Source organism: Astatotilapia calliptera, chromosome 12, assembly GCF_900246225.1.
Source record: "Astatotilapia calliptera chromosome 12, fAstCal1.2, whole genome shotgun sequence".
NCBI lineage: Eukaryota > Metazoa > Chordata > Actinopteri > Cichliformes > Cichlidae > Astatotilapia > Astatotilapia calliptera.
Genome location: NC_039313.1, coordinates 3,934,486 through 3,959,092, shown reverse-complemented (window position 1 = coordinate 3,959,092; position 24,607 = coordinate 3,934,486). Strand labels below are relative to the sequence as shown.

Sequence of the window (24,607 nt, the reverse complement as noted above, 5' to 3'; positions counted from 1 at the left end):
AAAGAGTAAACTGTGAATAGGAGTGTGGTCCAATAACAACTGCTTAACAAGGACTGATCCCATCTGTGACATCTGGAGGTTTGTTTTTTACTCATGTCCCTCATAGCCATCAGGAAGAGGATTCACATGTGGGTTGTGGAAAAGACTTTTGTTGCCATCACCCCAGGGGAAACGCTAATGGGAGAGGAAGCATAAGAAAAACATAATTAAGTCAAAAATAATGTTGTTGTTTTTTTAAAGGCAGCACTTAAAATTACAAGTCTCATGAAGTCAGACCTTGCTGCGAATGCGGAGATGGGTGTAGGGGACAAACTCTGGTTGCTCATGGCTGTGGTGCTGCTCCTTCAAGAATGTGTTCAACATGCAAACTCCAACACCTGGAAGGGCAACCACGAAGGTGAGGATCTTCCAGGTCTTACCTGGGGATAAGAAATCAGAATTATTTAACTAACAAGTAACAATAGAAAGAAGAGCGAAAGAGAAGTAAAATGATAACAATGTGCTGACATCTGACACTGTTAGATCATATGAACGCCCCTGAGACAGTCGACAGAGCATGCCCTTGACCAGAACTAAATCCAAGAAATACAACCAGTTTAACTCACTAAAAGACAGTTACATTCAAATCTGGTCCAAAAATACACCATATAAAAAGGCCCCACTGGATGCATGTTGTTACTTTCAGCTGTAAGATTTCTGATAAGATTCTGTAAGATATGACCTCACTTAGTGAATAGTTAGACACGGTTTAAAGTCTCTCTTTTAAAAGACTGTCAATGCGAAATGCAAAATTAACTGTGCATTTATACAAGAACAGTTCAACTTCCTTGCATCTCCACAATTATTCAACTCAAGTCAATTCAGTTCAAAGCTGTCCTTTTCCTTCCTGCTCAAAACGCATGCCTATCCTCTCTTTATCTTAACACTGGTCTGCCTTTCTCGTGTTGAAATAAATACTTCCTTTACAAGCTGTCGGTCATAACGATTATCAGGTGTCTTTGTGACTATCCTTTCATCTTTTGTTGCACTTTAGCTCGTAAGACATGCTGTTCGTCACACTGCTCCACTTTTAAATCATATTAACTAACAGACTGCGCTGCTGTGAGACACAGACAACAACAAATGCAAGAAAATCACAAGTTTCGGGGGGCAGCGACTACGTGCTCTCCTCTCAAGGATGCATTGCTACTGCTAATGCTAACGCTAGCTAGCTCAGCAAGGTCACTGGATCTAACATAACAGGTCGTCTTAAAGCCAAAACAAATTAAATGCAACCACTTGTGTAAAATAGAGCGTTATAATTACCTGACTGCTCGCCGTGTCCGGCAGCGGCAGAGAGCTGACGCCGGGTTTGGATCAAAGAAGACCTCAGCAACACTTGAGAGAAACGTCCAAAGGCCGCCATTTTCCTTTCTGGCTGACGAATAGACCGGAAGAGGTTTGTACACATGCGTGACGTAAAGGCCAGACAACTGTGAGCTCTGCTGTGTCACCAAGCGGCGAGATGGAGAACTGCAGCCTGCATTTCACATTAATACAACACAGCTGTAACCGTGATCTGTTTTCTCTGATTTCATGTGATGTGAGGTTTTCTATATGTATCATTCGTATATATTTAATCCCTATAATATCCTGAATATTTATAATTGGGCTATTTGTATTTATTAAAGGTATTTCTCATATTTTGTAACTTTGTAAAATATTGTTATATATAATTTAGTTCAGCCTCCCCTCAGTTTCTGTATATTGTATATTGAATGCAAAATTCAATTCAATTCAATTCAATTTTATTTATATAGCGCCAAATCACAACAACAGTCGCCTCAAGGCGCTACAATAATACATACAGAGAAAAATTCAACAATCAAATGACCCCCTATGAGCAAGCACTTTGGCGACAGTGGGAAGGAAAAACTCCCTTTTAACAGGAAGAAACCTCCGGCAGAACCAGGCTCAGGGAGGGGCGGCCATCTGCTGCGACCGGTTGGGGTGAGAGAAGGAAGACAGGATAAAAGACATGCTGTGGAAGAGAGACAGAGATTAATAACAAGTGTGATTCAATGCAGAGAGGTCTGTTAATACATAGTGAGTGAGAAAGGTGAAAGGAAAGGAAAAACTCAATGCATCATGGGAGTCCCCCAGCAGTCTATGTGCAGCAATTTATGTAGCATGCAATACAGTTTATATGGAGGGAAAAAAATATTTCTAATGATCCTGAAAGTCACCTCTATTCTTCAGCACAGCCTGAACTGTCTTAAGCAAGCTTTCTTCTAATTTCTTTAAGTAGTCTGTCACGCTGCTCCAGTAATGTTTGGGATCCTTTCCACATGGTATTGCATGGTGGATCAAAATCTGATTGTACTTTTCTGTGTTTATAATTCACTCAAATTTGATTAGATCCCCAACACCACTGTAGCTAGTTTTTTTTTTTGACTTTCATTTTTTTTTGTTACAGCCCCTAAATTCTCTCAACTTCACCCCAAGAGAATGATTCATGAACCTTAAATAACTATAACACATTATGAACGTCTCCTGTGCCTGGAATGTGTTTCTCTTTAAACAGGGGAGGATTTTGTGGGGTTGCATGGTCAGAGTCCAGATATGCAGATACTCTGGCTGATCAAGGTGAGTGATAAGTTTTATTGGTTGGGATTGTTTGCTCTTGATATGGCTTTGCAGGCTTAGACTAGTGCATGACACAGGGGGTTATAAATGTAATCATCTAAATATCAATAAATACAACAAGTATTTACATAATTTAAATTTACAATAACTCAAATTTTAGCTGTACACCTTTGAAAGTGTTTGCTTTTAGACTATTAAAAGACCAGCGTCTATTTATTGAACCATTAATAGTTAACATAATATGAGGCCTAAAAACAAACAAGAACCATTTGGTTAACCTCTTGTAGTCTGATCATGTCTCTAGACTGAATCCTGGTAACTGCGCTTTAAGTACTTATGCACACATTTGCATCAGCTGATTTCTTTCAGCAATGGAGCTTCAGTATCACCAGGTTGGATCTTTGGATAGAAGCTCTGTCCATGAAAACACCACAAAGACAGGTAACATTTTCACGTCACTTCATTTTAATCAAGTAGTTTCCAGTAGTTTCCAGTGATTTGGTTGGTTACTGTTTGTAGGTATGAAGAGGATTGTGATTTTTGTGCTCTATGGCCTGCTGGTGCTGCTGTTGTTGATTCTGCTGCTGGTAACTGGGATCAAATGTACGACTATAGTCCACAGTGACCACAGTCAAGTAAAGCTGGTTCATTCATATATTATTATATAACTGTAAAGGAATGTAACCTTTTTCTTTCTATCATTCCTTTATCTTAAAGTTTCACAGTTAAGCAGGGAAATCACAGATCTCAAACAGTATCTTGGGAAAACGAACCATGGAGGAACAACATCAGCTCTCAGTTCAGGTTAAAAAACAAAATGATATCTGGTTTGAATATGTGCACACATAAACCTTTTAGTCCTCTTCACAATCTTGCGCTGTCATTTTGTGGTTTTCCACATTTAAGGCGAGATGACAGTTCACAGTGACGCCTTAGAGGAGCTCACCCCAGTTAGAGGTATTAAACTGCATGCTTTTAAATCATTTATATCAGATTTTATTTCTTTTTACAGTCAACATATGCTAATCGTTATCATAATAGGTACATGCAGCGAAGGCTGGGTGTCTTACCAGAGTAGCTGTTACCTGGTATCCATCACCAGTATAACCTGGAGCAAAGCAGAGGAGCAGTGCAAAGCACACGGAGGACACCTGCTGGTTCTGAACACTGCGGAGGAATTGGTGAGCTCCTTATCACATCAGCTTGCTGTGAACATGCCAGTTAAGAAGCACACATAGTCTTAAACAAAGGTTTTTTTTTAATCACTTCTAGGACTACATTTCCAGAATTGTTCCAATCAAGTATATCTATTGGATCGGACTCGTGGAACAACATCACGAGGGACAGTGGAGCTGGGTGGACGGAACTGACTACAGGTCAACCCCAACGTAAGAGAAATGTAACAAAAAAAAGTAAAGACAGATGAGTGGGAGGAACAAATCGAGGCAGAAGGAAGTCATCACTGTGTGTGGCATCATTATTTCTCCTCCCTCTTCTGATTGTGTTCAGTTTCTGGGATGAAGGTCAGCCAGACGACTGGGAATACAGAGAGAATGGAGAGGACTGCGGGCAGCTTCATCCGCCTGAAAGACGTGAACGCAGGTTGTGGAATGATGCCGACTGTAACATCACGTACCGCTACATCTGTGAGAAAAGGGCATGAGGAACAGGGGAACGCCCTGAGATGACAACCCCGCCCCTTCCTCGCCAGCAAGGCAGACCCTGCATGGCAGGCAGGAGTCCAGAATGATGGAAAAGATGTTACTGGTGCTGATGTGTCACAGAAATAGATGAAACGTGCATGTATGTCTTTAAGTCTTTTCTTGGACAATAAATAAATAGCTATGGAAACAATAGCACTTCTATTCATTTACTGATGTTTTATTTTTTCAAATGATGATGCCCTCTTCAGCTCACTGGCAGCGGTCACTCGGGATGTCAGCATTTTCCTCACTGTAACCAGCCTCACTGAAGCACATGGCTGCATTCCTGTCACACTCGCAGATAAATTTCTCACACGGATCGTTGTCATCTACAAGGGGAAAGGCAGAGAAGACGGTTGAGTGTTTGCTGTACACAGTAAGAGAAAATCTAGCTGTAGACAAGGTTGATCGATAGTACACTGCTGTTGTTGTTAACACTCACCCAGGCAGGTGATAGTTTTGCTGGCCTTGTCACAGTTATAGCTGTATATTTCAGTGTAGGGGTTGTCCAGGATGGCCCAGCAGTCATCGTGCTGCATGGCATCACTGTAGCACTGGTCGTGGACCTGACAGCACCTACAACAAACACAGACCATTAAAGCAACCCTTTTAAATTTACTAATTTTCTTTATCTATATCTATCTGTGTCTATAACAAGCAAAAAGCAAACATTAAAAAATATGTCTGTAACAGTGCGGCTCAGTCCATGGAGACATTTTTAACGCCTTGAGTTCACTAATCAATTTTATCTAATGAGCTTTTAATTAATAAAACAAAAAGAGATAATAAAGCAAAGTTGCACAAGAAACGCTTTTCACTGAACACTGTAAATTCTAGCTAAATTCCATTAATGCAATAGATTTAATTTACACATACAACTGAATGGCTTTTCTGAGGAAACAGTTACTGTGAGCACAAAGGCTCATGGGACTGTTAATGTTCAAATAATGAATTAAGTAGTTTTGTGGTCCTCATGTGGTTTCTACTGTTTGTGTGGCTGAGAAAAGACAAGTTTAACTCGTGTCTGCCATGACCAAGATTAGAGTGAATAAAGATTTCCAGCCTGTGTTCAGCTAAGTAATAATCATGCAGTTGTGCAGTTTGTGGGAAATCTCCTCACATGTGATATTAACACTGCAGAAAAACACTCTTGGGTTTAATGACATTTTTTTTGATACATCCACTTGGATTACATAAACTATTTGCTATTCCTGCTAAGTTTGTTTAAATACTTTGTGCGATACACCGTATAACTCACAGTGACTGTGGGAGACTCAGAGGTGGATATCTCACTGGGGGACAGAACGTGGCAGGCAGCATGAGCAGTACGACTCCAGCAATCTTACCTGTCAAGCTCATCAACAGGTGTGCCAGAGCCTCCCAGCCCGCAGTAGCAGCCGTAATCAGCGTAGTCCAGCGCTGGCCAGCTATCGGGTACCGTGCACAGGATCATGGACCTGAACTGCCACAGAGCTCGATAACCCAGCACTACGAGACCCAACAGAGACATGTAGCAGGTTCACATCCCAGAACTGTCTGGCATTGCATCAGGCAAAATCAAAACTCAAGCCTCTTGGGAGATTTTCTGATATCAGTTTCACTGAAAGAGAGCTGTCATGACAAATACTTTTAAACTTACGAGCTGGGAGGCCGAAGAGCACAATGAGCAGAGAATGACTCAGATGCATTTTACTGGAGAAGTGTCTCAATGGTCTTTGGGGTAAAGCTGTTGCTTTATATTGACCGTCCAACTGAGAGGCGGTCCTGCTTTGACCAGCTGCTGGGACTCATCCAGTCCCTTATTTAATACCTTATACAACGTATATGGATCCACATGTATTGTAAATAAGCAACAGGTGCATACACAATCACATGCATATAAGAGCAAGCACAAACACATTAATGCTTTTTATATTTGGTTGATTTTTTTTTCTGTTGTGTAAAGTTTAATTTCCTTTGATCTTATATGCACACCGAACACAAGCAAGGTGCAACCGAAGGTCATGAGAGCTGTGCCAAATGTTAGCTATTTACACAGGTGCATGTTCAAGTTTTAATTTGACTCCAGGTAATCCAAACCCAAAGGAGCACAGAGTAAGCAGAAAATGTAGAAATACATTATAGACCACGTTATTCAGGAAAATTTTAAAAAAAGAAGCCCAAATAGGGTAATTGGGTAACTTTATAACAATGTCAGGCTGTTAAGCATTAGTAGGATATTAGTAAGGTATTGGTGCAGTATTGGTAAGTGCTTAATTCACCATTCCTCCTCCTTAGTGTGTGATAATTATCCGTCTGTTGCTGTTACACCGTGTACAGCAGTCACTGTTACCACATCACTTCTAGTATCATACATTGCCTGGAAATTAGGCTAAGAATGACAGAGATGATTTTTTTCCTGAACATTCACGAGGAATCATTTCCACAACTGGACGACTCGTGCTGAGTTATGGAGCACATAATAGGTTACTAGTGGAGTCCATGAGAAGATAAATGCTGTCTTTTTAGGAGTCATGTTGGAGACAGGAAATGGAAATGCTTGTTGTCTTTTTATTGCTTCTGCTCAGAGAAACACTCAAGTATATGTAGCTTTAGTATACATGCAGCAGTTTTGTTCAAAATAAGAGAGCATAACATGAAAACACAGAAGGCCACATATCTCAAAGTTTCTATGAGTGAATACAGTTGTTTTACTGGTGCAACAGAGCAAAGCCTAACAGCAACGGTCCTATTGAACGATTGTATCCTGGTGTAACTTAACTGTCATGGCTCTGCTGGTGGTTCTCTTTATTAATGATGCTTTTAAGACTGCTGCTTTTTGTGAGTCTCCCAGAGATCATTTTTGTGTCTTCTTTGATCCACTCTTTGGGTCTTTGTGAAGCAAGGCTGTTTACAGCAGTTACGGTCACAGCACGGACACAGACAGCCTAAATAGGCTCAGCAGTGTTGCCTGTCACAGTCACCAGCAGGTGTGCTAAAGCCTCCAGGCCTGGAGTACCAGTCATTGCTCACTGAATCAAATAAGAGCTACACTACAGAGCAGTCACATTTTAGCATGTAATGTCTCCAGAATGTTTTCAAGATTTCCAAGATGTCAAAGATGTTGATTAAAAAATGCAGAGGTCTTTAAAGAGTAGAGGGATGTTATTTCTTGGACATTTGGGGAATTTCAAAAAAGTTAGGGTTAGGGCTGGGTCTCCAGCTCCCTCAGCACAGGGAGGCTGTTATACTGCCTCCCTGTGGTCACTTACAATAGTTACTGTGCAGCAGTAACACAGTGCAAGAAGAATGAATTTATAGAAAATAATTCAAGCAGATTAAGAGAAGCTTTGGGGGATTATCTTAATGCGCATTGAGGTTCTGGCATGTTACTTATGTCAGGTTTCCACAAATATTTGCTGACCTTTTTTTTTTTTTTTTTTTTTTTTTTTGGCCTGTCCCGTTTGGCTCTTTTGCCATCAGAATTGTTGTCTAAAGGCAAAGAAAGATGCCCAACGGATTTACTTTACCAAATTGACCATCCCAGCCTTGCCGTAATGGTCCATTTGATTCACCTTTTATTGTTTATTTTATTTTCACTTGCTTAATACGGGACAGACTTGACTGGGGGAAAGAAGGGGAGAAAGAAAGAGGGAAAGAGAAACAGCTGAGAAGAGGGACGGGGGAGAAGGGCAAAAAAAACAAACAAACAGAATGAGCAGAAAAAAAAAAGAGAAAAAGAAATAAAAAAAATGCATATATCAATCACCTGGATCACCTGTTGAGAAAGAAAAAAGAAAACAAGCAGAAGAGAACAAGAGTAATAGAATAAACAGCATCACAATGATATATGGGAATATGACAGTAAATACTAAATATTAAACATTATTGTGCAGCACATAAGATCAACAGAACACAGTGTGCTTTGAGGTAGGAGCCAAAAAGGGTGTAGTTTGTGTGTGTGATCACCCATGTGTACACCTGTGAGCATGGATGCGCTTGTTTTTTTTAAAAGGTTCCTTCATGTAATGATCTGCTAGAGGGTGTGGGGGGGCCACAGCCCCGTCCTCCAGGGCATGAAGCAGGTATGGAGGAGATCAAAACTCCAGACATATTTGCTGACCTTTAAACACACTCCTAAACCTTGTGGAAACCTTCACAGAAGAGTTGTAGTTGTTATAGCTGCAAAGGGTGGGCCAACATCATATTAAACCCTGTGGGATGTCACTCAAGTGCACATACGTGTGAAAGCAAACGAGCAAATGCTTTTGGCAATACCTAAGTAAATATCAGCTTGACAAATGTAAACTGCACAGTAGAGGGAAAAAAATCGAGTCTAATTAAAATAAACTCATGTGACCCGCAGAGATCCACGTGAGAGCATTTGTTTTTGTCATAGATGTCCTCTTTGTGATTTGTCAGCAGTCCTAGAGGAGAGGTTTCTATGTGACTCTGATACTGGCACTGATACTGATCTCTCTCAGTTTTTAAAGCTCTAACTGTAATTTTGTCAGCCGTACTTTAATATGCATCACTTTATTTTTTTAACTACTCAGTGTGCTGTAAAGGTCCAGCACATTCATCATCATGTTCTGCTTCCTTTTGTGACAACACTATGAGATACACATATAAAACACCCCACGTCAGAAATGTGCCGTGGAAAGTTGTGGGAACTGTGGTAAGTGCTGGCTATTTACACAGCTGTGAGGCTGACGAGTTATTTTTAATTCAACTTCCAACAATTCAAATCCATGGAAACACAGAGTGACCAGGGAGAAAAGACCAACCATATAATAGAGGCAAGTAGAAGAAAAATTTTCAGTTAAAAGTAAAAAATATTGTAACAAACTTTCATTATATAAAAATGTGCATAAAATATAAAGGCAGGTGATGGTGATGAAAGCTTAACCCCATAAATAACCGTATATACGTCTCTGAAGCCAGATATGAGGTCACCAAGGTCTCATCTCACATTATATTTTTTGTGCTATAACCTTAAGATTTCTATGTAATGCATATATAATTAAATTAATATTTTAATTATATACAGTCTTCACAGTATATCAAATGAATGTCTGAGCTGTGAGTCATTCACTGACCTTCAGACGGTGACATATTTGTACATGGTGACTGCCTCCTTGATGACGATGACGATGACGATGATGATGATGATGATGATGATGATAACCTTTTACTCCAGACATGTAAATCAAACAAATCAACATATACACATAAAATATAAACGTGACATGAAATACCAACTCAATTGCCAAGTCCAAAATAGAGTAGGAAGGAATACCTACACACTTATTAATCCCTCCCACATGCTCAAAACCAGTTTACCCTGATCACCATTAACCCCACATCCCCCCAATACTTGTCTACACTCGCCCCACAAAAGAGAGAAAGAAATTTTTTTTATTTATCTGATAAATATAGATATAATGATATATCTATCCTTCCAAAACCAGGTTCACAAACGTTTTTGTTTTTGTTGTGATCAAGAACCGGAGCTGTTTTGTGTTTATCAATTTATTTGTTCTCATCTGTTAATGACAACTTCGTCCAGTATTTTGAAGAGTTGTAAAAGCAGAGAAACAGGCCTGTAACTGTATCACTTGTGACTTGGTGTCGATCTCTATTTCTGTACAGTGTTATAACTTCAGCTATTTTCATTTGTGTACAAACTGCAATTGTATGTTAAAGGGTCACTGACGTTTTGTTTTTTTTAGCAATGCCACTTATGTCACACTACTAAGCATCAGAAAGATATAAGTAAGGTTTTAACAAATGCTTAATCCATCATTTATATAGCATTAGTCCTGCTTAGCAGTTTATTACTGCACATATATTATTATGACTATGATTATTGCTAGCAGTGATGCGGTTGCAGTGACAGCTGTAAACGTGAACGGCCTAAACGTAACAGATGGATAAACATACCTGTACTTAGAAATGCCATACTAAGAAGCAGTAATGATGTATAAATGATGAATTAAGTATTTGCTAATACCTTACTAATAGATCTTACTAATGCTCAAAGTGCCACCTTCTTTTCTTCTCGGTGCGTTCAGCTGCACACGTGATCCAGATATCTTTGATGTAACCTTCTGTATTTTATAAATTCTCTAATTAATTAGAGGCTTTTTGTAGACCTTTTATGATCCATTGGTATTCTCCATAATTTTGCTCTTATAAACGTTTTCTGAATGTTTTCCTTATAGAAGGAACTTGAATCTGTGCTTTACTAGTGAAGCCATTATACACAGTTTTCTTTTGGTTGTCAGGATTTTTTGCCAGTTCCTCTTTTTTCAATGGCACTGCACTTTGATTTGGTTTATTCTGACAGGTGTTTAAACTGTGTTTGGCAGAGCTGTTCTGAGAGTGAACGGAGCATATCTGTACGTGTCAGAGTGCGTCTGAAAGGGGCAGTTAGTACCAACTCCAACTGGTTTTTAAAGGGTTTTGCTGGTCTCGTGGCATGGATTTTATTTTCTGGCAGAAAAGGTGGACGATGTGCTGTAAGAGTCCCAAAATGTCATGGCTTTTTTGTATATACTCATGCTGAACATTTGGAAGAACATTTAGATTTTCATTTTTAATTTAACAAACATCAAGTTATTTTTCATAGCATTTAATCCCCCGATCTTCTAATTGAACCTGAAATCTGATTCTGGGGTCTGCTCTTACTCATCAGGTTCACATCAAGTTCACCAGTCTGCTGAGGGAATGATCTTAACTGTCCAATCGCATTTTGTCCTACTATAACAAGCCTTTGTGCCCACTGCCCATAAATTAGTTCAAGTTCACTGTAGTGCATGGTTTGACTACTTATGCATCCCACCACTCACTGCTGCTGAAAAACAACTAGTGGATGAAATAAACTCCTTTGATCGTTCACCTCTCACCTGTTGCTTCAGAATTAGGTCTTTGAATATTCCTTTCCATTATTTTGTGCTTTCCACATGTGATTGAACTGTACCATTTGGTGGTTCATATATAAAAGCATAATTTATAAACTGAAACTTTGATATTGATTTTTCTAAACAAAGTTTAAGAAGCATGTCATAAAAATACTAAAGTGAGGTTTATTACCTTAAATTTACACAGTACAGAAACCGAGTAAATGCTGTTATGTTCTACCAATGAAATACAAGAAAAACAAAGTGTGCTGGCCTAACAGAGCATCAGATTTGATGTTAGTCTTTGACAGATGTCTCCACCCCCTCTCACCTGTACTTATAAAAGCAGGCTGTACCAAATTTCAGGTTCATGTGACTGCAACCATGAATTTGATTACTCCTCCTCTGCTGCTGCTTCTCACGGGTAAGCATGAAAAAGCTTATGTACGTTATTATCAGTCGTGTTTTACACAATGACTGTATCGCTTTAAAAGTTGTTGTTATTGTTTTTCCTTTACAAGAGATTTTATATATATATAAATAGATAAATTCTCCTAATCGATTTTTTGAGTACATCCTAACAGCTTGTGCGGTCAGTGGTGCAGTGCTGCCTAAGGCAATGTGGCATTTTGGGTCGATGATCCAGTGCGCCCAGCCCGGTGTTAACCCTCTAAGATACAACAATTACGGCTGCTATTGTGGCTTCGGAGGGAAGGGGACCCCCCGAGATGGAGTGGATGCGTAGGAATCAGACACTACACATCAGACTTGTTTTCAGTTTTTGAAATAGAAGGGAACTTGACATTGTCTCAAACATGCTCTCTCCTCCCGATCCATTTGCAGGTGCTGCCAAATTCACGATAAATGCTATGCAAATAGCAGAAAGATTCCTGGATGCGGGGATGCTGAAGACCTTCCTTACATTATTGATTTCGATTTTACCTGCAATAATCAAAGAGTGACCTGCTCAGGTAACAACAAGTCTTACTAAACAGGCTTACACACACACACATTTTGGGCAAAAGAAATAGTTAAATTCTAATGTTCTGGGTTTTAAAAAATGTATTTAAATCACAAATTTCCAACTGTCCATGTATGTATGGAACCACGCCACATTTGTAATGTTTAAATGTGTTAGATGTTTAGCTATTACTGTGAAGTTGTGTATTCATGTGCTGACACAGCTCTTTCTCTGCAGCGGCCAACGATACGTGTCAAGCTGCTGTGTGCGAGTGTGATCGTGCTGCGGCTCACTGCTTTGCCCAGAATACATACAACCCAGAAAACAAGAACCTGGATCACTCAGTTTACTGTGCCAACTGATCACATCACCCACCACAGCAGAAAGATTGATTTGTCACTTTTCAATACTCACTATTTCCCATTCATAAGCACTTATAACACAGCTGACTCATTCTTTTAAGGTGTCAGTTTGAACACTGATCCACAAGTTTAACTGAAATATTTTCAACTTTTGATCCCATTACAAAATTTATTCTGCTGTCTTTAGACTGACATCAGGGTCTGGTTTCAGCAAAGCAACCGTACAACATACAATTGGCTTTTATTTCAAAAATGAGCTCAGATCTGTGGAGCCTTGTATAGAAAAGTGGTCACTGTGGAAACTGTGGAAAGTTGATTGGTTTTGATTCATTCATACAACCTCCAATTGTTGTTTATTAATGTACAAATGCCATTAATAAAGACAGCCATCATCTAAAACATAAAACTGCACAGCTGGTTCTTGATGGTCATCTAGCTTGAGCTCAGGATGAATGTGTGCACTCGTGTACTTGAAACAAATGAACCTAAATTAATGGTGTCATCTAAAGTCTTTGCCTTGACAGAGGGCAGTAATACAGAGAGCTGCTGGACTATCATTTTAATCACCCTGTCTCAAGTCTTAGTATCAGTAAGTTATGCGGGAACAGCAGGACTGATGGGACTACGCTTTTTCTCGCCAGCACAGTGGCCAAAAGAGTCACAGCAAACTAAACCAACAGCTAACAGGAAAAAGAAATGCAGTGAGGTGTGATGGTCCTGGGTTTTCTGTTTTGGACTTTTTTTTATTCTTATTATTGAACATACCCTTTGGTTCTTAGTTTGACCAGTATTGTTTATTCCTGATGTGTATCATGTGCATCACAAGTCTTTGTTTTTTGGTTTCTTTATGGTCTCTTTTATGTTTTCTTAGCCTTCCTTTTATCCCCTTCTGTGTCAGGTTTGTGTGTTAGAGTCTGTCTTCTCTGTTTAGTTACTTCCTAGTTTTCGTCACTTGTGCTTTGTATTGACTTAGGCTACGTCCACACTAGCCCAGATAGATTTCAAAACAGCGTTTTCATCTGAAAACGCGTCCACACTGTCTTTTTCAGTCGTTTTCACAGAGTCCGAAAATGCTTACGTTCCAGCACTGCGCATGCGTGAAACGCAAGAAGATTCGACCTGCCTCATTTCTGTCTGCCGTTTATTTACTTTGCGGCTCTTTGAAACGTTACAGCAAAATGTTGAGAAAAAGCACCGAGTTTTTTTTTAAATGGACTAACAATGAGGTGGAGTTGTTGCTGCGTAAAAGTACAAAGTTGCAAAAGCGAGTGAGAGTTAAAGAATTTAAAGAAAAGCTATCTGGAGCATGTACAAACTGATATTAATCTTTAATAGGGCTGTAAAATTGAGAGCAAACAAAACAACTGCTGTAGAATGCCCTCTGCTATCTTAGTTTAATTGGTTACATGACTGCATCATATGACTAACATGCGTCATCTTTTTAGAAAGTCTGCATTTTCGCTGTCCACACTGCATTTGAATGTTTTCAAATGTATGCGTTTTCCACCAGCGAAAACGCCGCCTCAGTGTGGAGGCCAAAACGGAGAGAAAACGAGAAAACTAATGTGTTAGTGTGGACGTAGCCTCCACTTGTGTGTTTCCTTGTCTCACTTGGATGAGTGACGAAACGTTTCTCCCACAAAACACTACGTCCTGATGAACAGAATCAACTTTTGGAGATTTACTTTCCTGGATGATGCATCAAGACGTTTCCTTGTCTTGGTTTCTCTGTGTTTCCCATTGTTTCCTGGATGCATTCCCTGGGTTTCCTGTATTATTGTTCCTACTGTTTCCTTGTTATTTGCATTTCCTGGCTCCACTGTTTTTTGGATCATGTTTATCTTTGAACTATTCAGCATTAAAGGCTTGCCATATTTTTTACTTCTGTCTGCTGTGTTCTGCATTTGGCACCACAATAAAACTATCCTCATGCTACGCAGCTGATTGTGACAAAATAGGACTGGAATCTGCAATTTTAAATGTCAGCTGGTAAAAAAAACCCAGAAAACTATAGTTCATAACATGACAGCATATCAAAAATGTATTTTTAAAGCAACAGGAGTTCTTTGAAATGAAGCTTCTTTGATCCTTACACATTGTGTGTCTCATTAATTAACATGACTTTGTTACTGAAACAATGCCTGTTCATCCTGCTGAATTGTATCTTGGTTAATCAAGTAAATCTGAAGACAATCTCCCCCAGCATGCTTGATGCTGGCCCTGTGAAACTTTTGTTTTGCCACAATATGCCTTGGTCTTTGAACTTATCAGCTCATTGTTGTCTTTCAGATGCTTAATCTCTTCTTGTCACCAACACTTCCATGTGACCATACCCCGCCCACTAGTTTTTGTCCCCTCCCATGCTTTGTAAGTGGTTCTTGGTCGTCTTAGCCTCTGAGTCCCACTCTCTGAATCTGTTACTAATACTCTGACACATCCTTGCAACGAACTCTCGGAACAAAGGACTTGTGATTTCTTAATATTATTTGAATGTGCCTTGTGCAATTCATCTTTAACATCACATTACTTTGGATTGAAGATAACTTTGGTAAATCTGTGGGGGTTTTCTGTTCAGTGCACTTTTTTGGTCTTTATTTGGAACCACCAAGACTGAAATGCTGCTGCTCTCCGTGTTTCAGAACTTTACCTAGAAACGTCTCCATGTTGTGCTGTAGTTGAAATCTGACAGAAGACACTTGCTGACTATTTACGGAGTGTCTCATTCATCTATCTGTACTCATTGCACACTTGAAGGGACAGAAGTTCAGTGACTGGTGACACAAGTTTTTTTTATATTAACGTATTTGTTATGTTATAAAATGTCTTTTATGCCTACAAATATAATACACAGGTGTTTTCAGGGCTTCACCAAGTTGACTGAGCATCTGTACATGGAGAGAGTCATCTGAGAGGAAACACAGGTATGATCAGCGAGAGCGTTATCAGGCACCGCCTCCTGTAGAGATGATTAGCTCCAGCATGTGTGAGCATACAGCACTGTGCTTTTGTGGTGCTGTACTGGGGGTGATACATGACATGAACAACTACACAGTAAAAATCAACACATATTAGAGACAGCGTTTTATCAGTGTCCTTAACTTTTTAAATCTGATGAGTTCGAAGTATGATGAAGGATAATTGCACACTTTCATCTTCAGAAAAATGGCTGTCCGCAACACGCACGCAGAGGGTTTTCGTTTCTTATGGCTCATTAAGAGCATCCCTTGTGGGATTCTGATCAGGACTTCTGAATCCAAACTATAGACATCAGAGGAGATATATGTTCAGTCTGGCTCATCACCAACTTTTGTGACTTGAGAGAAGAAAACTGTTCTGATTAACAATGTTAACAATAGTACAAAAAGATTGGGATCCCAATCTTTTTATACTGGAACCCCCAGGATTCAGCTTCAGAACGGCACAAACTAGTCAGGCATTAATTGTCTGCTCCCAAACCAGAAACCTGGCTCCACTGGCCTAAAGACAATTTTTGCTGTGGTAAGTTCAATTATTGTGAGAAACTTTTAAAGGTGTTTTTAATCAATAAAAACACCTTTAAAGGTGTGTTTTTTTCACACCTGCATAGAGAAAAATCTAACTTTTTTTTCTCTGTAGGTGTGATTGCAAGTAGACTGAGGACTGAACACTACAAGTGTCAGCAGGTAAATCTATTAGTCTCAGTGCAGGGGTGAAGATAAATTTGCACACCTCAAACAAAGAGAAGAATATTGGGTTATGGTCTTAAGACCACTGGGACCCTACACCAGGCAGCTTGTTCAACAAACTGAGTTTAAAACTAAGCTCTGAGTCTTGTGTCCGACTTATGTCCGACTCCACCATGCAAGCAGACCTGGGCACGGTTTGCAGATCCTTTACAGAACCTGTGACATCTTTAAGTGATTCCGGTTCTGGGTCGAGCCAGTGGGACTGATTTAGGTGACTTTCAGTGAAAAAGATGTTGAAGTTCAGACTCTGACTGAATCTCAGTCTGTGAAGACATTTCAATATGAAATGTAATCAGTTTACAGTCAGACTGTCTGCAGCTGCTCTGCTTCCATTAGTGTGACCACTTATAATGGAACAAATGACTGATTATTGATCAGTGCGTAACACACAGTACACACACACTCCCTCCCTCCCTTTATTTGTCTTCCCTCCCTCTCTCTCTATTAGTATGTACCCGTATGTGCCTTAATTTCTCCCACCCTCCCTCCATCTCTATCTCCTTACTTCCTCCCTGTATTTACCCCTCACCCACTTCCTCCAATTTCTCCATCCCTATTTACCTTCATTTATTCCTCCCTCCATCCTATCCCCTCCCTGTATTTACCTCTCCCTTGATCCTCCTCCCTTGTCTCCCTTCCTTTGCTCCATATCTTCCTCATTCTCTCCTCCCTCCTACCTATACTCATGTGTTATCTCTTTCCTCCCTTCCTATATCTCTATCTTCCTCCTACTCTTTTCCCTCTTTCCTCCAATCTTTATGCCTTTTTTCCTCTGTCCTTCAGTTCCTTAATCCCTCCCTATTTCCCTTTCTTCACAGCATCTTCCCACTCTATCTTCCTACCTTCTCTCCTTTTCTCCCTCTCAGGCTCCCTCCCTTCATTTCCAATTCACTTACTAGTTTCCTATCTCCCTTTCTTCCCACCATCTATTTAATTTTAACTTTGAGTTTAAAACTTTCCCTTTCGATACTAAAGGCTCAAGCTGCTGATGGACTTGTGATGATGCAGTGAGTACTTCCAATGTGCTTATACTACTACTGCGTGTCATTAACCTTTATCTTTTATCTCCCACGCTGTGCTTTTTGTTCTGTCTCTATGCTCTCTTCCCTTTATCCTTACCCCCAAACCAGTCATGGCAAATAACGACCCTACCAGAGGTTGCTTCCTGTTGAAAGGGAGATTCCCCCCACTGTTGCCAAGTGCTTGCTCATAGGGTATCATTTGATTACTAACCCTAATACTGTAGGGTCTATATCACATACTGTACCTTGACAGCTACTGCTGTCAATTAGATTTATATGAATAAAAGTTTGAATTGAATTGATTATAAACCCTAACGAAACCCAGTCATTTAACACAGCACAGTAAAACCCGAGAATCAACCAAAAACTGAATTAAGAACTGGTTATTTAAAAGTTTCTTTGTTGATTTACTTTCTTATTTAAGTGATGGTGGATTACAACTTGTTCATTTGACTACAGTAACAATATAATTTGAAAAGTATTTTTGCACAGAACATGGCCTTCATAGCTTTTTTCCATCACAAATATTAATTTTCACGACCATCATGTTTGTATTTCATGTTTCCTTCTTTACTTGTCCAGGACTAAATGTGACACAGTTTATCATTGGAGTGACAAAATATCCCCAGTAAAACACACACACACACACACACACACACACACACACACAAATGGGGCTTTTCAAAACTTAAAATTGCCTGTAAATTGTGGTGAGCCTATATAGTTGACATGAGACATCGGTAATTTTCCTAAACTTCAGTGATCAGCCTCCACAAAGCCCTGAAACTACTAGGTTGCTATTGTGATCAACTAAACCAGCCTCCTTAATTTAAAGCAGGAAGCCTTTGGTTGTTTAACCTCGTTTCAAAAGTTCAGTTTCGTTGCTGTGTCTGTAGATCACACATAGATTATAGACAGGATTCAATTCAAATCTATAAAGACCTCAAGAGGACCAACATCTCCACCCAGCTGTAAAAGTCATCGACAGTGCACATAACTCCATGAGAGTAAAGATGACAGTGTTAGTGGGATGACCCAAATCCCTTTCTGTTTCAGCTTTTCATTACTCCACCATTATACCACCACTGTTCCAACTTGAAAACTACTGCTAACTAAATAAAATACTCATAAACGCATGCCTTATCGTCTACACCAGAAGTCCCTAAAAATCTGAGGTCTGCAGCCTCTTATTACAACTTGCAGTTATGCACCAAGGCTACTGTCAGTGACATCCTGCAGTAGGAAGGCTGTAGAGGGTTTGTTTGCTTTGCAGCTGATGAAGCAGCTTCTGCAATTGGGTGACAGAGAAGAACAGCCACATTTGAGTGGAAAGATCAATGATAAGCTGACCATCATTCACTGAATTAGAAGATGGTCCATGATTGGAGGGGAGCGGAATAAATTCCTTGTATTGGCATATTACAGGAAATGATACCGCTATATGGGGATTCTAAATGCTGCATAACAGTTTGCACCTAAATATCATGTCATATTTGCTCTTTTACATTTCACATGTGCCTTTCTTTCAAGTTGACCCCAAAATTTGTTCTCCGTCAAGTGTCAAGAGCTACCAAGTTGATTAGAAATATAACATTCTGTAATATGTTCATGTTATTTATGTCCTTTACCTACATGTTTGTGCAACAGAAGTAAACATCTGTCATGCTTCCCTTACCTGATTTTCACTCTGCTAAACTTGTTTCTTTATGGGCACAAACAACAGGAAAAAAAAAAAAAGACTGAAAATATGTAATTGAACCATTTCCAGGTTTTGCTTTTCATCGTGTCCATTTAAAAACAATTTGATTATGTGAATCTTTACCTGGATGTAGATACAGTAGGTGCAGTGAATGCTTATGCTTAGAGTCAACATACTGTTGAGTATGTTGACTACAGCCGTTTTAGTATATTCATTTACAAATTGCATCATTCAAAAAAAAAAATAAATAAATAAAAAAATAAGAACAGCTGCACAGGTGGACACTGATGCTCATCTCATGCTGAACTAAAAATAAGTGTACTCGTGCAATTCACGACAAAAACAAGAACCTGGTTTCTAAAGCCCAGTGTGTGCACAGAATCATACAACCTCAAAAAATAAAAACCCACGCACAAACACAAAAACTCATAGCACTAATGGATTTTTGCAGTCATCATTTTTTTATGAAAATTTCATTCTATTTCTGATTTATAATGTGTCATCTGAAAAACATTGTATTTTTAGAAAAGAAAAACAAAAAACAACAGAGGAATCATATGAAATTCATTACATGTTACATTTTTTCCACCTCTTAGTGTCTTTGTGTCCATTTCCTCGTGTAAGGAGAGCCGATGCAGCTGTGCTAGCCTCCTGGTTAGTAAAACTAACATTTTTCAAGTCTCAGTTTCAGGCAATTCCAGGTCACTTCAATTCAAATGTCAAAATTGAGGCTTGGCGTCAGAGTTGAACGATTACAGATCTCCCCCGTCCTCATCATTTTGGTCTCCAGCAACCACACTTGTATTAATTAATCAGGGTGAAGTTGGAATGAAGTCTTTTAAAACACCGGCCTGCTCATAACATAACACGTATTTGCAAACATTGAACATTTCAACATTTTCAAATTCTGAGATCATAGAACAGTTCAAAATCAATAACTTTACCAAATGTTTTAAACCGATATCAGGAAGATACTTTAGGTCCAGTTTCAGCAAAGCAGTCCAGATAGCAGCTGTGTACACCAACAGATCGATTTCAAAAGAGGAGGAGGGAGCGCACCTCCGTGGATTATATTGGCTTGTACAGAAGAGTGGTCACGTACTTTTTCTTGTATCGGTGTGTTGCACTGAGAACCATCACCCCGTCCTTTAAAAACAAACAGAAAGCAACCCACAATCACATGATTGCATGACATTTTGACACAGCACCGTGAGAACTGACAATCACAATCTGAACTACAGCATTAACAATTTGGGCAAAAATAAAAAATAAAAAAATAAAAAAGATCTATTCAATTTGTTACCTTGATGGAGAGGGCATACAGGTGATTTAGCATCACATGGTTAGGCTCTGGAAGCAGTGTCGGGTCACACTGTGGAAAATTCACAGCAGGATGAATCAAACGTAAAATTAAACATATGCATATAAATAATTATATAATTAAATGTATATAACAACTCAAAGCCTGGACTTACAGAAATACCAGTGTCCTTGTTGAGCAGCACTTGCAGCAGGTGAGGAGGTAAGAAAGGAGGATGTTTGAGTTTGTCATCTGGCTTGGTTACATATGCGTCCTGTAGGTAGGGGCCAGGAGGAGAACTGGACAAGTCTGGGAAAGAGTGATCAAATGTAAACAAATAAATAACTTCGCCTTAATAAAGCTTTACAGAGAGATACAGCAGACAGAATTATTCAAGGACCCTTTGTAAACAAACACCAGTGAAAACAAACAAAAAAACAATATGCAATATTGAAATAAAAACCAGACTCCTCCAAAATGCTGCAGCTGCACTCTGCATATTTTAGCTGTTTCGGCGCATGTAGACCATCATTTTCTGGGACAATCGATTCAAAGGCTTTTCCATCAATAATCTTTATTAATCAGGCAGCATAAAGTTTGGACTCGATTCCAATCATTCATCTACAGTCAGCAGCCACATTATTGGGTAAAAACTGCTAGTACCCCTGTTGCCTGCATAATTGCTGTAATTCTTTGCTGCATAGACTCAACAAGGTGCCGAAACATTCCTCAGATTTAGTATATTAATTTGATATTGATATGACATCATCACAGTTGCTGTAGATTTGACAGCTGCACACTCATGATATGAATTCTTGTGTTGCACCACATCCCAAAGTCCTCTTTGGACTGACAATGGCCATTTGAGAGCAGTGAACCAACCGTCATGTTAAAAAACAAAACAAACAAAAACCAGTTTGAGATAACCCGAGTCATCTCAAACATCAGCAATATTCAGGGTAGACTGGTGTTGCTCACGCTAATACACCATCAGCAGCCTGAACTGATACAGGGATTATGTTGTTTACATAGTCGGGAGCCCACAGAAATTATAGCTTCAGTTTCCTGTTCTTAGCTCGGTGTGGTCTTCTGCTGCTGTAGTCCATCTGACTTCACATCAATAAGGCATTTTCTCCCAGAGAAAAGCCGCTCACTGGATATTTTGTCCCACCCACTCCATTAGCTAGAGACACTACAGATGGTTTTGTGGGGGGAAAAAAAAAAATCCCAGCAGATCAGCCATTTCTAGAATACTCAGACCAGTGTGCGGCCAACAACCACGCCAAAGTCACTTAAAATCACTTTTATTCTCCATTCTGCATTTTTGTTTGAACTTCAGCTTCATGCCCAAATGTACCATGTCGTTACCATGTGATTGATATTTGTGTTAACAACAGGCTGAATGGGTGTACCTACGTAACAAGCTGGCTGCTAAGGGTACAATCATCAAAGCAATAATCAGCCAAATATCCAAAATTGTGAGCATACAAATCAATATGGCCCAAGTCTGAACATGCTTTGGAGTTACAGAACCACCTCAAAGTTTTTGAGTTACAAATTAACAAGTTTCCATACCCGAGACGTCAGCCGAGTCCTGAGAGTCAATCCTGAGGGCATCAAAGACTTCAAAGTCTGTTGTTTTCACCTGTATGACATTATTGACTGTTCCAGTTTTAGACGTTACCACGGCCTGTGTGAGAGCATAAAAAAATTAAAACATTTTAAAAAGGTAATGATACACACTTCTAAGTGTAAACCACTAATAAGAGTAAACTAGTGACCCCAAAATGTAAAACCTCCACTCACCCCAGCCGGATCCAAGATCCACTGACCATCCACACAGAACTTGTATTGGTGCTCTCCCTCAGGCAAGTCCACAATAGCCACAAAGTTATTCCGACTGGGTTTGAGAAACAACCGCTTGTTACTTTTTAATAAGTTTAAACAGTGAAGCATCTCTGAGGCTGCTTTCCCCTGACTCAAACTACCTTTTGTTGAGTGGGATCTTGGTAGACCAGTTGTTAAAAGAGCCGGACACAAAGACGTCTTTCGCTGCACCCGCCCATCTGAACACAGTCGGTCTGGCCTGCGCTAGATTTTTAGCGTCGCTCTCCAGGTCCTGCTGCCAGGCCAGAAACTCCTGTAACTCCTGTGGAGACTGAGAAGCATGATATCACTGCATTACTGCCCTGTTAGCAAGAGCGCCTGTAGTCTTTCTCCAGACTGAATGGCAAACTTAGAAAAACACTAAAGGATACAGAAAAGTGCTTTTTGTATGTGTAACCTCTAAAACATAGCTTTAGCTTATGATGCTCTTTGATGTTACTCTCCAATTAGATACAAAAAGACTTAATTCACCTTTATCAGGAATTTGACATTGATAAAACAAACTGTTGGACAAATCTTTGTTTTAACATTTGACTTGTGTACACATCACTAACAGAATATATAGCCTTCCTTACATCCATTACACACAGTTTGCACATCCTGAACAGACCACATTTGACCATTTTGACACATTACTGACACTTTGCACCAACTATTTTACAAGACACTAAGCTCTTTGGATTGCTCTCCCTCCTCCGAGGTAGTGTCAACATGTTGCCTCAGCATTAATTAAACTGGTTAATCCTGCCTCTTGTTCTCCATTACACTGCACTCTGATCAGTCGTAAAAATAAAAGCTTCTGGTTAATAATTCTAGTTTAGGCCCCTCTTTTACCTCTTTAAAACCATATATAAGAGGTATTGATCCAATTTTATTTATATAGTGTCAATTCACAACAACAGCTACCTGTTACAAGGTGCTTTATATCATCAGGTAAGGAGCATACAATAGAGAGAATATCCCAGCAATCACACAATCCTGCTCTGAGCGAGCACTTGGTGACATAACTCCCTTTTAACAGGAAGAAGCCTCAAACGGAACAGCCAGGCTCAGGGACTGGCCGCCATCCACGGCGACCAGTTGTGGTTGGGGGGGAAATTGGTTAATTGTACAATAATTGGTACCAACTCATTTAACAACAAATTTACTTCCAAAAGCCTGCATGTCACTTGCTATCCAGTGCAATGGGACAGAACAGAAAGCTTTATTTAAGAGTTCATGGTGTAAACTTGCTCTAATACCTTTTGATCTTCTCTCTGGTAAAGGTCTGCATCATCTGCGCTGTCCATCATGATGTTAGAACGAGCCTCCTTCCCTCCATGATGTCCCTCTCTGTAAGACCTCTCACCATGACTTCCACTGGATCGGTCACTGCTGCTGTTCCCCATCCTGATGGCTTCACACACTGCAAGAGACAACGCATCAAGTCAGCAGAGTCTACCGGGAGCCCCGCAGTGGTCCCTACAATGACCACCAGGGGCCCTTCGCGATACAATTCACGTATCCACTAATAACAACAGCAGCAGCAATGATTGCCAGCTAACAACTACAAATAACCCACCAAAATAAACCCTCCCAGTGGCGCCTCGGCTTCCTGCAGGATGAGCACCTTGGTCGGGGTGTTTTTATTCTTGTGTCCTTATCGTTGCTTTTTCCGTCTCCTGAAAGTTTTCCTCTGCCTGTAAACAGCAGAGCCGAGCGGCGTCCTCCGTCCCCGCGGACTAATACAAAACAGCAGTCAAGTTTTCTCCTGGCCCTTCTTTCTTTCGTTTTTTACCTTCCGCTGCCCTGATTTTAGTTTTATTCCGCCTTAGTCAGCCGTACTCTGATGACTTTCGCCGTTGAGCGGAAACTTCAGCGTCTGGCGTTGAAGGCCTGTTGAAAACACACCTCTTCCGCCTCCTGTGCTCGTTTTCAAAGGCAGTTTAACTGTTTGCTGCCCTGTCGTCACTGACAAGACCTTCTCGTTTACTGCGGCGGACTCATCTTTTTATATGTCGTGTCCCGCGGCTTCTTGAAATCATTGAAATGCCCAAAGAAAAAGAGACTTGGACGTTATCATCCGCGTTCAAGTACGATTTTTTTTTAAAATATAGTCACAGTTTTTAAGGTTTTAAAGGTTTCGAATGCATTTAGAAGAAAATGCAAACATAGTGTATGTATTAAAACTGAATTTTTTGGACTCGAACTATATGTGCCTATTTCCACTTTTCTGCATGTTTTATCGTCAGTTCAGTTTTATTCATATAGTGCCAAACAGTCACCCCAAGGCGCTTATATCAGAAACTAATACGGAGAAATCCAAAACCATAAAAAAAAAAACCTCTATTAGCAAACACTTGGTGACAGTGGGGAGAAAAAAACGCTTTAATCAGGAAGAAACCTCCAGCAGGGAGGGACAGAGCTCTGCCATGGCCGGTTGAGGCGAACGGGACGGAAACA

At 39.9% G+C, this 24,607-nt stretch overlaps 5 protein-coding genes across 6 annotated transcripts; 2 read left to right on the top strand and 3 right to left on the bottom strand.

Annotated features, from left to right (window-relative positions):
• Positions 1 to 21: 21 nt before the first annotated feature.
• cox6a1 (cytochrome c oxidase subunit 6A1) lies at positions 22 to 1,442 on the bottom strand. The gene is made up of 3 exons (XM_026187704.1): positions 1,306 to 1,442; positions 277 to 419; positions 22 to 174 (listed from the first exon to the last, which is right to left on the bottom strand). Exons 1-3 carry the CDS (start codon positions 1,403 to 1,405, stop codon positions 88 to 90), a joined length of 330 nt encoding a protein of 109 aa, XP_026043489.1. The 5' UTR covers positions 1,406 to 1,442; the 3' UTR covers positions 22 to 87.
• Positions 1,443 to 2,790: 1,348 nt separating this feature from the next.
• LOC113033627 (C-type lectin domain family 10 member A-like) lies at positions 2,791 to 4,481 on the top strand. Of its 2 annotated transcripts, XM_026187611.1 has the most exons (7): positions 2,794 to 3,066; positions 3,145 to 3,228; positions 3,343 to 3,429; positions 3,532 to 3,582; positions 3,667 to 3,806; positions 3,898 to 4,013; positions 4,135 to 4,481. In XM_026187611.1, exons 1-7 carry the CDS (start codon positions 2,997 to 2,999, stop codon positions 4,286 to 4,288), a joined length of 702 nt encoding a protein of 233 aa, XP_026043396.1. In that variant the 5' UTR covers positions 2,794 to 2,996; the 3' UTR covers positions 4,289 to 4,481. The 2 variants fall into 2 exon arrangements, with proteins under 2 accessions (XP_026043397.1, XP_026043396.1); XM_026187612.1 differs by lacking the exon at positions 3,145 to 3,228 and having other exon boundaries at positions 2,791 to 3,066.
• A 9-nt stretch (positions 4,482 to 4,490) lies between these two features.
• Positions 4,491 to 6,048, bottom strand: LOC113033628 (phospholipase A2, group IB (pancreas)). Its single transcript, XM_026187613.1, has 4 exons — positions 5,968 to 6,048; positions 5,675 to 5,816; positions 4,771 to 4,904; positions 4,491 to 4,657 (listed from the first exon to the last, which is right to left on the bottom strand). Exons 1-4 carry the CDS (start codon positions 6,014 to 6,016, stop codon positions 4,539 to 4,541), a joined length of 444 nt encoding a protein of 147 aa, XP_026043398.1. The 5' UTR covers positions 6,017 to 6,048; the 3' UTR covers positions 4,491 to 4,538.
• Positions 6,049 to 11,580: 5,532 nt separating this feature from the next.
• Positions 11,581 to 12,938, top strand: LOC113033835 (phospholipase A2-like). Its single transcript, XM_026187968.1, has 4 exons — positions 11,581 to 11,633; positions 11,794 to 11,950; positions 12,053 to 12,180; positions 12,408 to 12,938. The coding sequence occupies exons 1-4, from the start codon at positions 11,594 to 11,596 to the stop codon at positions 12,530 to 12,532; spliced, it is 450 nt and encodes a 149-aa protein (XP_026043753.1). The 5' UTR covers positions 11,581 to 11,593; the 3' UTR covers positions 12,533 to 12,938.
• A 6,478-nt stretch (positions 12,939 to 19,416) lies between these two features.
• On the bottom strand, positions 19,417 to 24,134 carry prkab1b (protein kinase, AMP-activated, beta 1 non-catalytic subunit, b). The gene is made up of 8 exons (XM_026188599.1): positions 23,727 to 24,134; positions 23,407 to 23,570; positions 22,267 to 22,436; positions 22,085 to 22,178; positions 21,854 to 21,968; positions 20,454 to 20,587; positions 20,282 to 20,350; positions 19,417 to 20,124 (listed from the first exon to the last, which is right to left on the bottom strand). The coding sequence occupies exons 2-8, from the start codon at positions 23,551 to 23,553 to the stop codon at positions 20,047 to 20,049; spliced, it is 807 nt and encodes a 268-aa protein (XP_026044384.1). The 5' UTR covers positions 23,554 to 23,570; positions 23,727 to 24,134; the 3' UTR covers positions 19,417 to 20,046.
• Positions 24,135 to 24,607: the final 473 nt, after the last annotated feature.